Below are 16484 nucleotides of genomic sequence, written 5' to 3'. Positions count from 1 at the left end.
GTGATTTTGAGAGTACATTTATTAAGGCCGGGACAGTAAAACAAAGGAAGGACTTCGGGTAGAAGTAACAGGAGAGAGCCAAGGCAGTGCTCTGCTTTGGCTCCCTAGAAAAGTTACAGGAAAGGAGTGGTGAGCCAGCAGGACTGCTTTTAGCTCACAGCAAAGTGAGAGAAAACAAGGGGGCTTGAAGACAGGATCAGGGGTAAGCCCAGGGCCAGCTGTGGCTGCCCAGTGGTCCCCTGGCTGCAAGTCTCCTGGGGACCCTTGGAGTTTAGGAGGAAGTAAAAAGTTCATGCCCAGGAAGGGGGAGGGGCGTGCTCTACAGCTAAACACCCTGAGTCTTTGTCCTGAGGGCTTCGTATCTTTTTTCTGTGGGTGAGAATCATAGGGGAAGCTGTCAGCAGAACATTCATTAGCTTTTCAGGTGCATTTTTCATGCTGATGTGTCAAAATGAGCATATACAGGGGTGTGGGAATATTCTTTGGTCGGTTATGTTTTACTTTTATCTTGGGTCTGTCTGGCTTTTAATGGGGTTTTTGTTATTTGTTCCCCTGACTTCGTCTGACCTTGGTTTGAACTGGCACAAGTGACATTAACTGGGTGTCTGTTCTCTCTTTTCCCAGACCAGAGAGATTTCAGCTAGGTGTTCTCTGGTCAGAGAGGAGAGACACAAACCATTCACTCTCAAGTGTCCTTGGTTCCGGGAGAGAAGGTCTTGCAATCATCAGCTGGCTATACGTTGCTTAAACTGTGTGGCCTTGTTTAATTTTCTTATCTCAGTTTCCCTATTCTGCTTGCTCAGGAATTTTCCTAGCTTTTCACCATCCTGTCACACAGGTAACACTTGTCAAAATATAACAACCTGTGATGTGTGGTTCCCTTAGAAATCACTTTTAATAACAGAATTCAGGTCCGTGTTAGTTCAGTTTCACCTAGTCTCCACACTGGTAAATAGAGTGGTATTTCAGTGATATTTCTCAATAGCTACTTTATCAGAAGCAAGTTTATAATGCAGAAGAACCGTTGCTTTGCTGCAGCGGTGGGGAAGAGGGACTATTTCTTCCTAATACTTCTGAAGTTTCTTTTACCATTGTTAATAAGAATCAGCAGTTTCAAGATTAGGCACTGAAATTTTATAATTCAGCACCGTGACGGGGGAAACACAGGCCTGAGAAGCTTCAAATTCACCATAGGAAATAAGCAGGCAAAAGAAAATGTTTTACAGGTGAATTATTAGGTTCCTAATGTTTTATATGTTCATAGGTTTGTTGTTAATTTAAAAAGTAATGGACTAAATTAAGATATGTGTTCCGGGAAGACAGTTTGGACTTAATCTTTGATTCAAGTACCCTCAGGGCTTCAGGTCCCACCAAGAGGAGACGCCTGATTCCCTTTTGTCTTGAGCAGCCTGCAGCCCTGGGCCAAACTGAGAAGCCACAGGATTTTGAGCTTCTTTCATGATCCCATTCTGAGACAATTCATTCCCTTAACATACTGCTCATTGGATTAAAAACTTCCCCTTTACTGAAAACACTACTGCCTGTACTATACAGTGAGGGGTGGGTAGAAGAGAGGGAGAAAGTTTTCCTCCACCCTCTTGGGGTCCCTGGCTGGATCTGAAAATTAAACTGCCAAAGACAGATTAACAGGAGAAAAACACATGAATTTATTTCATATGTTTTACGTGACACAGAAATCTTCATACAGAAATGAAGATCTGAAGAGACAGTTATACTTGAGTATTTTTGTGCTAGGTTTAATGAAGTGTGGGCAGTCATGTAAAAATGAGACGGGTTACAGAGCATGAGGTAAATATAGGAACCTGGGGAAAAGTGCAAGGCCTGTGGGGGCCCTTCTGTGTGTCCCTTTGCCTTTAAAGATAGGAATGCTCCTTTCCTCTAGATCTAGGCAGGGCATCGCACATAAGAGGGTTTTATGACCCGTTTCAGGGGGGAAATTCCGTGGGAAGACCACTTTAATATGGAAGGCCACATTAAAATATTTAATACGCGAAGGGGCCATATTTTGGTGTAGTGTGTCCTGTACCCCATCAGTGGCAGAATATGACATGCCTACATTCACTTGAAGAACAGCAGGTGCAAAGCTGACAGAAACCTCAAATGAATCTTGTTAAACTAACCCTTATCTTCCCGGTCACTTTCCCACTGTTAATGCACCAATTCAAACCCTGTTGCCATGTTACATTTTCCCAATTGACTAGTCTGTGTCCAATTCAGTATGTAAGTGTTCAGCTCTAACCGAGTCTTTGATCCTTCAGTTCTTGACAAGGACTCCAGTGGAAAGTAAAACTTACAGTATGTAAATGTGTATGCGTCCTCCTGTTAATGTCTCCCATTAATTTCATTCTCGGGCCCAGCCAAAAACTCTAACAGCAGAAGTGAAATTTCACCTTCCCTATAGCAGCTATGAGTTTAGTGGGATGCAGAACATGTTTCCCCCAAACATGCCACTTTGGTAAATTGATTTTGAGCTGAAGGAACTTGAGAAACAGCTGATGCAGGAAGGGCTCTCTGACCCGCCCCTCTTATCTAAAAGTAGCTCATAAAATTTCCCACTTGAGAGATACCCTTCCGGTACCAGGAAGAGAAGAATATTCATTACATCAGAGTCATGGAATTAACATCAAAATGGAGCTGTACAAACCAATCCACTAAAATAACCCATATTTTCCACGACTTACCCCCATACGTATCCTGGCTGTTGTCCCACTATTTGCTGTCCCAGCCCCAGCCTCAGAATCATGGTTTTTAGAAGGGATGTACACACTTGGGGCTCAATGGGCTCTTCAGGTCTTAATTTCCTTCTGAAGGCTACTGTGTACAAATACAAACATTAAAATTTGTATGCTTTATTCCTTTTGATCAGTCTTATTTAATTCTTCAGCCCAGGCAATTGAGTTTGGTGGGGGGACCTGTCTTTACTCAGATAGGGGGAGTTCAAAAGTCTGTCCTAGCATTTCTTTTTTTTTTTTTTTTTTTATGTATTTATCTTTAGAGGGGAAGGGAAGGAGAGAGGGAGAGAAACATCAATGTATGGTTGCCTTTCGTGCGTCCCCTGCTGGGAACTGGCCTGCAGGGAACTGGTCTGCAACCTAGGCATGTGTCCTGACTGGGAATCCAACCACAATTGTCTGGTTCACAGGCCCGCCTGCGCTCAATCCACTGAGCTACACCAGCCAGGGCCTTGTCCTAGCATTTCTTATTTTTTAAGTACCTATGGCTCAAAAAAATCAATATACCAAAGCAGCATTTTTGTTCGGCATGTCCTGAACCACTAGTCTTATTTTGGGGTGGCATCTTCTACTACCCCTCAACATCTGTGAATTTCAAGGTGCTGTTTTAAACATGTGATGTACAGTGGTATCATTCAGTGAACAGACGGAGAAAAGGGGTAGGTGTGAGGGAATAAATCTTCTCAGCCCCCATGGCAGTTGCACCTTAGAGATTTTCATTTTAAAATTTGATTTTTGGGGAGTTTGAGTTTTGAGTTTAAAAATGAATGAAGAGCAACAGCCGGGATGGATGTACAGCTCTGAAGCCTAGAAATCTGGATAAAAATACCGCTTTGAAATTCATTACTACACATTGGCATACAGAAGGTAGTTGGAGCCAAAGGAGAGATGAAAGAAGGCATGCAATATGTTTGAATACATGAGTAAACAAATAAAATAAAAGAATCCTTTCTCAGAAAAACTCTGCTTCTTTATGATGGAGAAACCACATCTTCTCATGGACTTGCCTACAGAAGGCCCTGGTAATGAACATGGTATCAGTAAGGATCCCAATCAACTGGGCAGTTTCTGGTAATGACTCAATGTGGAGCAGTTGTCCTTCCTCTTGAGAAACCCGTTTCGGCAAATTTCTGGGCTCTGTGTGGGGCCTCAATTTGAAAACAAAATCCTGGCTGAAAAGAGTCGATTTTAGAGATCTAGAAAGAGTTACAGGATAGGTAGCGAGAACCGAAGGAAAACAGCTGCGGAATCCGGAAGCCCCGGCTTGGGACCTGGTTGTGGCAGACAGGGCCGCTAGAGGGCGGTGTGTGGAGGGGGAAGGTATAGGACGCGTGAGCAATGAAATAAAAAACTGCGGTTGGGCGGGGACGATTTTGACGGCTTCCCGCCCATGGCTTGAGGTTTTCAATCCGGTCCGATACTCTTGTATATCAGGGGCCGAGCTGGCCACCCGGGCACTGAGATCTTTTGTTGTCAGATTGGAGTTATCATGTCTGGGAGAGGCAAGGGAGGTAAGGGCTTGGGCAAAGGTGGCGCCAAGCGTCATCGCAAAGTCTTGCGAGATAACATCCAGGGCATCACCAAGCCCGCCATCCGCCGTCTCGCTCGGCGTGGGGGAGTGAAGCGCATCTCGGGCCTCATTTACGAGGAGACCCGGGGCGTCCTGAAGGTGTTCTTGGAGAACGTCATCCGGGACGCGGTGACCTACACGGAGCACGCCAAGCGCAAGACGGTCACTGCCATGGATGTGGTGTACGCCCTGAAGCGACAGGGACGCACTTTGTATGGCTTTGGAGGTTAAGTCTGTTGAATCCTAAAACGTGACAGTCCCAAAGGCCCTTTTTAGGGCCACCCATGTGTATTTTGAAGGAGCTGTAGGCCTGATTTCGCAATGTAAGTAGTTTCCTTTAGGACTTACTGGCAAGTGTGTGTTCGTGGAGTGGCCGCCTAAGTTTCAGGAGCTCCCTTTAATTTAACTTAAGCTTTAAAAGCCTAAGCCGTTCAATGCTCCAGGTTGAAGCAGTATTTCAAGTTGTTAGTGTGATCGCTTGTTAAACTAGGCTGTGGGAAAGGAAAACCAGGAGAGGTCAATTGACCCTCTTATCTCCAGTTTGGCCACGTTTGAGCAAAGCGGGAAGGCGGCCGCAGGTTTATGATCTACATGGAAGTTCTGCCTCTTAATCATTTTTGAGTCTTGTAACCTGGGCTTCATTTCCACCTCTTCTGTTGGGGGGTGAGCCAGGTGGCTCCAAGGGCCTGAACTAAGGATGCAGTTTTGTGATGTGCTCACTTGAAAAGATGCAGGAGTACTTGCAAATTCATCAAATCCAGTTATCAACCGTTCAAACAGCCCAACACAGGGTGGGGCAGATGTCAAGTCGAGTTCTTCAGTGCAACTGTAAAACGGCAGTTGTCTGACCAGTGTGTAGAAAGTCTTGGTTTCCTGTGTTTGGTGTTCAATAAAAAGTCTCACAAGCGTCTTCTGTACCTTACATTTTTTAAAAGATTTTGGTTACTTGGTACTACATTCAAGGAAATTTAGTCAAAGACCTATGAGATAATTGTCTTTCAGGGACAATGCTGTAAAGATAGAAATGCAGAGACGATATCCTATAATAGCAAAACAAATTAATAATCTTAATGACTTGAAAGCAAATCTTCAAGTAACGATTCACATGTGTAACTTTCCCGATAGGGGCTGTTGTAGTTAGGAATGAGAGGCCTGCAGGAATATATCCACCATCAATATAGAAAGTACAATTTAATCACTGGTGAGGCAAGAGCAAATAAATTATTCTGTATCTGCACAGTAATGAGTAAAGTCATTCTCTGTACTACCGCTTCTATATTTTCTTGAAATGTGGTAGGTTTACCCCGCTACTCCTTAAGCCTAATTATAGTTTATAAGCTATTACATTTCTAAGTAAAAGACATTTTCAGCATTCTACCCCTATAATTTTACAGCTAAACTTGGCTATATAGTAGTTGACGGAAAAAAGAAATTATGTCAGCTCCCAAAAGAAAAGCCAGCTGTTCCTCTGTATTCAGCTGTTCTCATTAGAACCAAACACTTGAAGGTGAACTAGGTCTAAAACAAGGTGCTTAAGTCAAAGGACGTGACTGACCCTCTAGGAGCTTATCAGAATGGAGAAGAAACATAAATAAAATATATACATACATACTTACATATATGGTTGAATACCACATGGTAGCATATAATTGAGTATGCTAAGAAATCTAGAAAACAGCCCTGGCTGGTGTGGTTCAGTGGATTAAGTGTGGGCCTGTGAACCAAAGTATTGTGGGTTCAATTCCCATTCAGGGCACATGCCAGGGCTAAGGTAGGGATGCTCAAGAGGCAACCACACGTTGATGTTTCTCTCCCTCTCTTTCTCCCCCACTTCTCCTCTCTAAAAATAAATAAAATCTTAAGAAATGCAGAAAACAATACAAAATTTTTAACATTAAATAGATAAATATAGATGATAATTACTATAGCAATCCTTCCACTAGAATATGGTAATGACAGAAGTCACTGGCCGCTGGGAAGTGGGAAAGCATGGCTGTGGAGTTGGGGCTTGTGTCAGGCTTTGAATAAGGGGCAGAATGCCTTGCATCTTCCTGAGATACACAGTGAAGGGGAGAGGGAGGAGGACCAGGGAAAGAGTTACAAGAACAATGTTTGGGAAAAGCTCCAGGTGAGAAATAAATCAGAGGGTTTGGTGTTAAAGATGTTTCATTTTCCCTTTCAATTAAAATCTCAGTTGCAACTGATAGCATTCCTATTGCAAATGTCACTGATTTTTTTTTAACTTTAAAGGCAATGTAGGTTGAATATATCTGAGGTTCACTGAGATACTCTGGAGAAGAACATATTAAAGATTTGAAGAGAAATCAAAGAATAATGGGAGGAGTGGAGGGAAAACAATCCACTGGCTAAGCTAGTGCTTCAAAGTGTGAGCTATAATCTAGCTGGAAGCATCAGATCACCTGGGAACTTTTTAGAACTACAACATCTTGGACCCAGCCCATACCTATTAAATGAGAGAACCTCTGGGGGGTAAAACCTATCTATGTTTTAACAAACCCTCCAGGTGATTCTGATACACATTTTAAGATTTGAGAACCACTGATCTGTGTAACACTTTTTTCTTTTAATGAAACAAAAGTATTTAGAATCAATATATACTACCCTATATTTGTTCACCACAATGTTGAATTTTGTTTGGTTTAGTGGAAACAAAAATTAGGTAACTGAGCCTAGTAAGTTTGCTGTAATACAAAATATTACAAGAGGAAAAAGGTAAAAGCTTATTTTCTCTTCGTTTTGGGTAAACAAAAGCTTATTTTGTTTACCCAAGTATTTAGGGTAAACAAAAAAGATGTATGAATAAAAACCGTAGTCAGCTTGTTTTACAGATTATTGGTCTGTATTTTTAATAGTATTGAATTTTGTAATCAATAGCTATGTTTCTTTTTTCTCTTAAATTACTCCAAGATATCTTGTTTTTAAACCAATACCTATACATGTTCTTCACAGTAATATCAACAGTGGCCTCATTCCCATCCTGCTACTCCACTAAATACTACTATGAAATGGGGTAACTGAACCCTCTGTTTGCATCGCAGCCTCTGAATATTGCCGAATATGCAAATGCACAGAACATGCATTATGCATCTTTTTGCATTAACAAAGGGCTGTTTTTTTAAAAAGCCTTTCGCCATCTGTAACAATGAGGAATATAATACTATTTTATCACTTTGCTAACAAAATAACTTCCTTCTCATTTTCACCCAAGTGGCACGGGACTCTCCAAAAGCCTCTCCTGACCTGCCATCTCTTCCCTCCTTGGGTGAAATCAGAACTACCACTAGAATGTATATAAATGATCATATAGAATTTATTTTGAGGGTCTACCTTTGTTACCAGGGTAACAGAGGCACTTAGGCATCCCACTGAGTGATCAAGTCTCACAATTGACCACTCTGAAGTCCTACCTTTTCTTTCCAGGTTCCCCACTTCTCTGCATAGGGGGACTATCTTTCCAGGCATCCGGGCTGGATGTTCCTGAGTCACCCACTACATTCTTATTTTCTTCTATTGCAACCTTTCACTCTGAACTTTATATTTTAGCTTTTAATGTACATGTTATCTCTCTACTGGAGCCCAAAGAATTATTATATACACAGAATGTTACTAGTATACATAATATGTATGGATGTATAGAGAATTATCAGAAAAAAATGTTCATAGAAATTCAAGAATGATGTATAGATGTTGATTATTGTTATATTCATTTAGCACTTCTAAATTGTTTGAATTGCTTAAAATAAGCATGTATAATTTCCTCCAAAATCATCAGAGGACAATAGGCAGGCAGATGGACTGACTGATGATAGGTAGATAGATAGACAGACAGATAGATACTCTAGGCTATATGAACCGTGGCAAATTCTAGCTTTATCAGAGTTCAATTTTCTCATCTTAATGTTACTGAGAATTTTTCCTCAGATTACAGGAATGTTTTCAGAATCAAAGGAGGTCTGTGTGGAAGACTGAAGCTTGACATAAAAACCACAGTCGAAGCCTGTTGCACACAATCTAGTTCTAAGAGACTCTCTACTCACTGTGGAAGGAGGGAGAATATAGCCAGAATGTAGAAATAAAGGCAGACGATAAAGGTAAATATGAAGTATAATAAACAGCTTGGCAGGGCCAGAGTTTTCAGGATTAAACAAGAAAAATGTAGTCATCTTAAAGAACCAAATAGACTCCCAGCTGATGTGACTTATTACTATTCACTGTTTTCACCATGAGCATCTTTGCTGCAAGCATTTTTCCCACATACCTAATTTTCTGTAAGGCAATTTTGCTGTTAGAAAAGAAGATAATATAATTGGTTGAAAGTTTAGATTTGGCGGTTGTTGTCTGGTTTCCTTTCTCCACTGACAAAGTTCTTGCAGTTACTCCCACTTTTATATGTTTAATCCACTTAATGCTGCAGAGTTCTCCACGGAGCGTATGCACCACAGTTTCTCTGTCCACTCGCATAGTGTGGGAATTTCTTTTGGAAAATATCTGGAAGCACAATTGCTGGTTCTTATGTTTACTTAGTTGACCTAAGAAGTCTCAGGCTGCTCTTCAGATTAGCTGCCTAGTCCGCAGCCCACGAGGAGGGCGCCAGTCATACATAAACCCAGCATCCTGGGCAACCCTCAGAATTATTCAGCTTTCCAGTGTTTCCTACAGTATCCAGCTTAAAGTGACATCTCATTACTGCTTTGATTTTCCTTTTCTTTTTAAAAAAACTTTAAACAATTTTATTTATTTTTAGAGAGCGGAAAAAGGAAGGAGAAAGGGAGGGAAACATCAATGTGTGTTTGCTTCTAATGCACCCCTCACTGGGGACCTGACCTGCAACCCAGGCATGTGTCCTGACTGGGAATTGAACCAGTGACTCTTTGGTTCTCAGGCCAGCACTCATTCCACTGAGCCACACCAGCCAGGGTGATTTTTCTTTTTCTGATTACTAATATTTATGAGCATCTCTACATATATGTTAATCTTGTTTCTCTCCTGTAACCTTCTCCCCTACACTATTCATAGGGTAAAATCTACCCCGTCCAAGTATGACATTCAAGACACTCCTCCCCTCTAATACACTGGCTTCTAAGTCTCTGCCACTAGAGGATCCCATGGGAACCCCTAAGGTTTAGGAGGCAGTAAGAAGTCCATGCCCAAGAAGGGGTATGGGTATGCTGTAGAGCGAGCCCTCGCCAGGTCTTTGTCTGGATTATTTTCCCCCCACTTTGGGGAGAATCTTAGGGGAGGGTTTCAATAGGATATCCATCAGCTTTCCAGGTGTGTTTTTAATATGCTGATGTATCAAAATGAGCATATAGGGGGGTTTGGGAGTATTCTCTGGTCAGCTTTACTGCTTTACTTTGATCTTGGGTCTTGCTATAATCGGGTTTCTGTTATTTGTTCCCCTGACTTCATCTGTCCTTGTGTTTGGCTGTCACAGGTGGCATTAATTAAGTCTCTGTTCTCTATTTTCTTAACCAGGATGATTTAAACTAGATAATCTCTGGTTGGGGAGGAGAGGTATAAACTGTTAGGGTGGTTGTGATGCAGGCTGTGCAAGAATTCACATAGAGAAGAAAACACAGAGAGCAAAGTTTTTATTTTACTTTCCCAGAGAGGGGAAAGGCTAGGTGCAGAGATATGCATCAGCCATGGGTGGTAAGTGCTTTGAGCTTTTATTAGGTTGTTAATTGGATTATAAAAGGGTGGAAGGGGTTGCTGTTGTATGGCCTCTGGGCTGCTGGGGGTTTTGCAACAGGAAGTGTGGGTGGTTTTCTATAAGCTTCAGTTTTCACCAGTGTGACCTTTTGCCTGGAGCCATAGGGGCAGTTACTCACATTCTATTCTTGTTTTCCAGTAATTTTCAGTCCTGGGGACAGAAGCTCAGAAGAGTGAAATGGCCGTCAGGTTTAACCAGGTCATAGGCCTGCTGGCAAATGGTGCCACTATAGTAATCACCACTGGCTTTGTCCCTTGCATAAACCATTTGCTCTCAAGTTAGGGAAGATAAGGTCTTGCAATTCACTAGCTGTAAGTTGTTCCGTTTGTTTGGCCTTGTTTAATTATTTTACCTCAACTTCCCCATTCCATTTGCCCAGGAATTTTTCCAGCTTACTTTCTGCCTCACTTTCAAAAGCATACTCCCTGGATTGTGGAGGGGGAGGGAGGGAAGGTAGTGCTGGGCACCTATTTCATTTCTCAAAGTGCTCCAGACACAGGAAGGGACTCCAAAAACGGGCAATAGGACCGGAAAACGGCACTTCCAAATCGATAGAAATAGCCTTTACCATGTTCAGTAACAGACAGGACAGATGAAATGAAGAAAGACACGAAAATGAAAACTAGACTGCTCCTTCGGCAATAGCCATTCTTTTGGGACCAGGTGACATTTGAAGAGAAAATGCCTCCCGTGAGTAATCCTGGCCCCACCTTAGGAAAGGCCCTCAGGCCCCTAAGTTAGGGCAGGACCAGTGTCCATACTATAAACACTGGAGGAGGGAGGTTCCACTCATCCCCACAGGGTAGGTGGGAAGCAGCACTGCTCTCCAAATGCCCCTTGAATATGAAGATTGACATGGGCAAGTCGCTCCCCAAAAGATTCTGCAGAATAAGATCATCTCCACTGAGGAGACTCACTCAGGGTACTCTAGAAGTTGAAGAACTGTGAAAATTTCTATTGCATACTGGAACCACTTATTCTGTGTTGACCACTTAAAAGAACACCCTGTCTGACAGAGGTTCAATATGTGGACCCTGACAAAGACAATACATACTAAGAAGGCTTCCTGGTGGCTAACTGGCTTCAAAATTTAAGTAAAAATAAACAGAGCCTAGAAGTCATTTTTACATAGGGATCTCTCAGTCGAAAAGAAGTTTACGGAATCCTATCTAAAGCAATAGGACTGAGCCTTTCTATCTAATCAGAGCTACGTAGGTATATTCTGCCCTGCCACCAAAATCTTTACAAACCAATCAGAGGAGCTCCATTCTGGCCAGTCATAAAAGTATCTTTTGGACTAAATGTAGAATATTTGGAGTCCTCAGTTGCATAAGGACAGGCCTATCAGGGACCAGGGGCATGGCAGGGACTTGTTCTTTATAAACCAGCTCCTCGCTGAGCTCTCTTGCACACATACAAGAAAGGTAGGCAGAAGAACAGCTGTCAATTTCATTAACTATCCCAGTTTGCAGAATGGATGCACTATGTCTGTCTTCCATTGGTATTATCATGTTAGCAATTTTCACCCCGCAGCTGGGATTAAAAAGCATAATCTGTTAAGAGTTAGGTACTAACAAAAGTATAACTAATGTTGCTTAAATGATATCTTCAAAAGAATGTCACCATAACAATGGAAATACCCCTGATAAATGCACTAATTCAAACATAGAATATCACTATATACTCACACAGGAGCCTAAGGAGGAATATACCTTGACAACAGAATAGAGTGTGTGTGTGTGTGTGTGTGTGTGTGTGTGTGTGTGTGTGTGTGTGTACCAGATAACTCTGGGAACGTTATCTCCAGCTCTTTAGGATATGAATGTACAAGTAAATTTGATATCTGACCCATTCTTACTGATAACCTAATGGGCTGACCCCTGGTTGGGATCAAGACCACCTTATGGAAGAAGATACTGATTGCCTTAGCAGTCATTATGGTAAGCTTCATGCTGCAGTACCTACTGTTGTAACTTTTGTATGGAGCTAAAAAGCCGTGTTCTGCAGAAGGACTACATCTAGTGCAAAATTTGTGATGTTACAAGAGGCTACCATAAGCAATCCTAGGGCCTATTAGAATTAGCAGAAACAAAATTTCATCTTCTAGTGTCCTTTAACTTTGCTGATTTTAGTGACTTCATGAACTTTCCTCATTACACCCTCATTAAAATACCGAAATTTCCTCGCAGAAGCACAGATTTTCTGCCATTTTAAAACATGCTTATGTATAGCCATGTTCTTTAACTATGAATGCACAGGAATGTCCCCACCTATACCTGCGATTGCCGAAGTCCACCTACATGATTTCTCCCAAAGATGGATCAGATGCTTTATTTGGGACATAGTGCTCTGAATATCCTTGGTGTCTTCCACACTTGCTGTCTTCCAATAAATTCCTTCTCATGAAATCATCTCTGAGCTGCTTTGGGGGGGGGGCACCTAATAAACTCCAGGTTCAGCCTCAAAACCCCAATAAATTACCAATAGGGCCAGAGACCAACCATTCCAAATTGATGGAAACAGCCTTTAGGGTATTTAATACCAGGCATGTGTCAGAAGAAAAACCAGTATGTGTATTACAAGCAGAAGGGACATTGAAAAATGACTGTCCTAACCAACACAAGAAGGAAGCATAGAGAAAGACCAGTCCCCAAATGTCCCTTAAAGATGAGGACTGCCAGAGCTGAGGAGTCCCCAGAAGGCTTGGGAAAATACGACCACTATCTGCCCCAGAGGAGCCCCAGGTTATCCTGGACGTTAAAGAAGAGCCCAATGAACTGCTCCTTGGGTATGAGAAGCACTTCCTTTGTATTGACCTCCAAGAAAGGCACCCTGTCTAGCAGGGGTTACAGCACCAAAGGAATACCAGGAAAAGGCGAAAGCAGATGGTTTCTGGAGTCTTTCACCTATGAAATAGGCTCGCAGGTGGCTGCCCTCTCACAGTTGTCCTTCTGTGCTGTCTCTGTTCGAATCCCCTCCCCGCTTCTCAAGAAGACACGGCTCCTGTTAAGTTTGGGGCCCATCCCGATGATCCCATCGTAACGTACTCGCCTCTTTAAAAGTCCTGTTTACAAGTGCGGTCACATGGTGTCTTCCACCTATACCCAGAAAGTGGAGGCGAAACTCAGGCATTGTGGAGACCTCCCCCTACCGCTCCCCCTCGCCCCACCCCTACCCCCACCCGGGCCCGGTCGGTGCTCTGGAGATGGGCTCGGAAACTGCTTTTTTTCCAGCCCTTCGGTGTCGCCCAGGTTCGGAGTTTGGGATCCTCTCGTTGGAATTAAACCCGGCGCTGGTTCTCTCGTCTCTTCCCTACCCCTGGCCTCCATTTGCCCTTCTGGTCTCTTCCCTCAGGAGGGGAAATGTTAATGCGCCCGGGGAGCGGCCAGATGGAGAGAAGGGGTGTGTGTGTGTGTGTGTGTGTGTGTGTGTGTGTGTGTGTGTGTGTGTGTGTGTGTGTGTGTTGAGGGGGGGGGGACGACAGCTGCGGAACTCGGAAGCCGCGCCTGGGATCTGCCTGTGGGTACACAGGGTCCGCTAGAGGGCGGCGTGGGGAGTGGGGGAAGGGAAAGGCTAGGCGAGGAAAGCAATGAGAAACTGTGGAGGGGCGGGGACCATTTCGCGCGCTCTGCGGCTTTCAATGCGGTCCGATGCTCTCGTATATCAGGGGCCGAGCTGCCCTCACCAGCCACGAGGCTTGTGTGGTCAGGTCGCAGTCATCATGTCTGGGAGAGGCAAGGGAGGTAAGGGCTTGGGCAAAGGTGGCGCGAAGCGTCATCGCAAGGTCCTGAGGGACAACATCCAGGGCATCACCAAGCCGGCCATCCGCCGTCTCGCACGGCGTGGGGGAGTGAAGCGCATCTCGGGCCTCATTTACGAGGAGACCCGGGGCGTGCTGAAGGTGTTCCTGGAGAACGTCATCCGGGACGCTGTGACTTACACGGAGCACGCCAAGCGCAAGACGGTCACTGCCATGGATGTGGTGTACGCTTTGAAGCGGCAGGGACGCACCCTGTACGGCTTCGGAGGCTAGGCCGCTGCTGCAGGCTTTAACGTGCGGCAATCTCAAAGGCCCTTTTTAGGGCCACCCATGGAGTCTTTGGAGGAGCTGGGTACTCTTTGTGTGTGTGTGTGTGTGACACCTTGCAGCTGGGCCGCTCAATCAACTGCCCCTGTGCTCTGCTACGGTGGCATGTCAGGAAGCAGTGCTTGTGAGTCACCCGGTGTCCTATCCCGAACAGTGGGACCGAGGCTTCCTCTGCCCCATTGCAGCTGTGCAGCGGTGTCCGGACCTGGGTGTCGTTGACTAGTGAAAGGCGCTCCACAGCAATCCGTGTGCGGATTCAGCCATTCAGGCCAGTGCTGCCTTTGCCAGTCAAACTTGCTATTTCTCCAGTCTATGTCCGCATAGCAAAGTCCCTCAAGGACGGGGCTGGGGGCCTGGGGTTGAGGCGGGAACCTCACCTCACCACGTGAGTCACCCTAGCCTCCCTCCTGCCTCCCTCCTGTGTCCGGGGCGCGCTTTCGCTTCGCTTTCCCGGCTAAGGTGCTGGGGTACTGGTCGCCCGCGAGGAGGTTCTCCCTTCGCCGTTCTGCATCGGGGGATCCCGCCGTTGCCGGGAGGATGCCGGCACAGCACTTCTGCTCACACCTAGCTGAACGGGACGTTGTGCTCCATCTTTGTTTCGGGTCGCGTTACCCACGTTGGCGGTCGTATTACTGGGCTGTGGGGAGTTGAAAGCGGCAAAAGGAGGCCAGGTCAAGCCACCTTCACTCTTAGACTCGAGGCAGCCCCAGGTTTGCACTCCCGAGGTACCAGTTTTGCCACGTGATCGTTTTTGAGCTTCGCTAGTTAACTGTTTGGGCCTCCCCTCCCATTGCCGCAGTGAGGGAGTAGGCTGGGTGGCTCCGGGGCCCTGTTCACATTGGACGCTGTTTTGTGCCATTCACTGCTCACTCACTGGAAAAGACGTGCAAGCACCTGCAAAGTCAAACCCGATCAACAGCCATTCAGAAACCGGGGAAGAGAAATTCAGGTCATTAGATCACAGGTGAACTCATTAGTGCAATTTTAAAACAATTAAGGTGAGAGCTGGCCAGTGCGTGAAAAGCATTCTTGGTTTTGTTGAGATCTGGGAAACAGAACATAGCCTGACCACAGCAAAACAGGAACAAGGGACAGCATGCAAACGAAGGCTGAGCAGGCATCCTGCAGTATGTGAATGCCCTACATAGATCAAGATAGGCAGATCGTAATCTGTTTAGTTTTGAATTTTGACACCCCACCCTGTTCCCGCGCACGGTCTCTGTCAGCAAATAGCTAACTGCCAGGTCTGCTTCTGTTCAAAGCTTGCTTGCTTGCTCGCCCCTATGTAAGGACTTAGCTGTAAGCGCTGGGCGCGACTCTCATCTGCAGCCCTTTTGGGCACCGTGTCTCCGGACACCCCGAGAGTTCGCCCCTGCGCAGGTTAAGCTTGGCCAATAAAATAAGATCAAAACCCTGAAAGTTCTTCGAGAATTATTCTTGCGTCCAGTGGCTATCACAGTTTCAAGCTGCGTTCTGGTAATTTTCTCTATCGCCATGTTCTTGAGGTGCCGGCTTGTAGGCCGCGAGCAAACGGGTGGCAAGCAAGCTCAATGTGGAAAATGGAAGGCGGTATCCTTAATTCATGAAGCAAAGTAGGGTCGAAACTATCCCAAGTGAAAAGCCACCTCCGTGTTCTGTGCACCTCCGTGTCAGTTTTTAGATGCGTATGAACGTGCAGTAGGTAGTATTTTATTATGAAGTTACATCTTAGCCTTAGTTTGCGGTCAGAAATCATAGCTACTGCATGTGCATGCAGTGATACCCTATCTCTACATGTAAGGATGGTGTACTGATTTCTTCCGAAACAATGTAACAAGAAGCAAACCCTAGGGCTCAGGCTCAAGTTCTACCCCGTCCCGTCCCAGTGCCATCTTCTGACTGTGTGAGCCACGCATTCCCGGGCGTCTCTTCCTCACGGGCTTCAGTGCCTTCAACCATTCATTCGATCAGAGTGAAACCAAGGCCCTCCCTCCCTCCCTTTCTCCCTCTGTCCCAGGGTTATTGTGAGATTGAATGAGAGGAGGTGAGTGAAAGATGAGCCATAAGCCACCTAGGAACCCGGGTTATTTTTACTGCCCATGCCACGCAGTCTGGAAGCTGGTGGCGTGTTAAAAGTTCCTCACCAACTCGTGTGTGCGTGTGTTTTAGTGAAGCGATTGCGTGACGGTGAAAACTTGTGAAGGTGGGAAATGGTGACCCGACCCACCATTGTTTGGACACCGTTTCTGTAAGTGCTGACCGACTCCGACGAGTGTGCAGCTTGTAGATCAACATCGCGTTTGTGCAAGGATCCTAGGAACGGGCCTCGGAAGATAACAGACTCTGACCTTCCAGCGCCCC

General features: G+C 45.0%; 1 protein-coding gene across 1 annotated transcript; it reads left to right on the top strand.

The window, feature by feature from the left end:
* Positions 1-4231: 4231 nt before the first annotated feature.
* Positions 4232-15539, top strand: LOC119035243 (uncharacterized). Its single transcript, XM_053655862.1, has 2 exons — positions 4232-4551; positions 13767-15539. Exons 1-2 carry the CDS (start codon positions 4243-4245, stop codon positions 14088-14090), a joined length of 633 nt encoding a protein of 210 aa, XP_053511837.1. The 5' UTR covers positions 4232-4242; the 3' UTR covers positions 14091-15539.
* Positions 15540-16484: the final 945 nt, after the last annotated feature.

This window comes from Artibeus jamaicensis, unplaced genomic scaffold, assembly GCF_021234435.1.
Source record: "Artibeus jamaicensis isolate MK-2021 breed Jamaican fruit bat unplaced genomic scaffold, CSHL_Jam_final scaffold_1689, whole genome shotgun sequence".
In the NCBI taxonomy this organism is placed as follows: Eukaryota; Metazoa; Chordata; class Mammalia; order Chiroptera; family Phyllostomidae; genus Artibeus; species Artibeus jamaicensis.
This window is presented reverse-complemented; position numbering and strand designations above follow the sequence as displayed.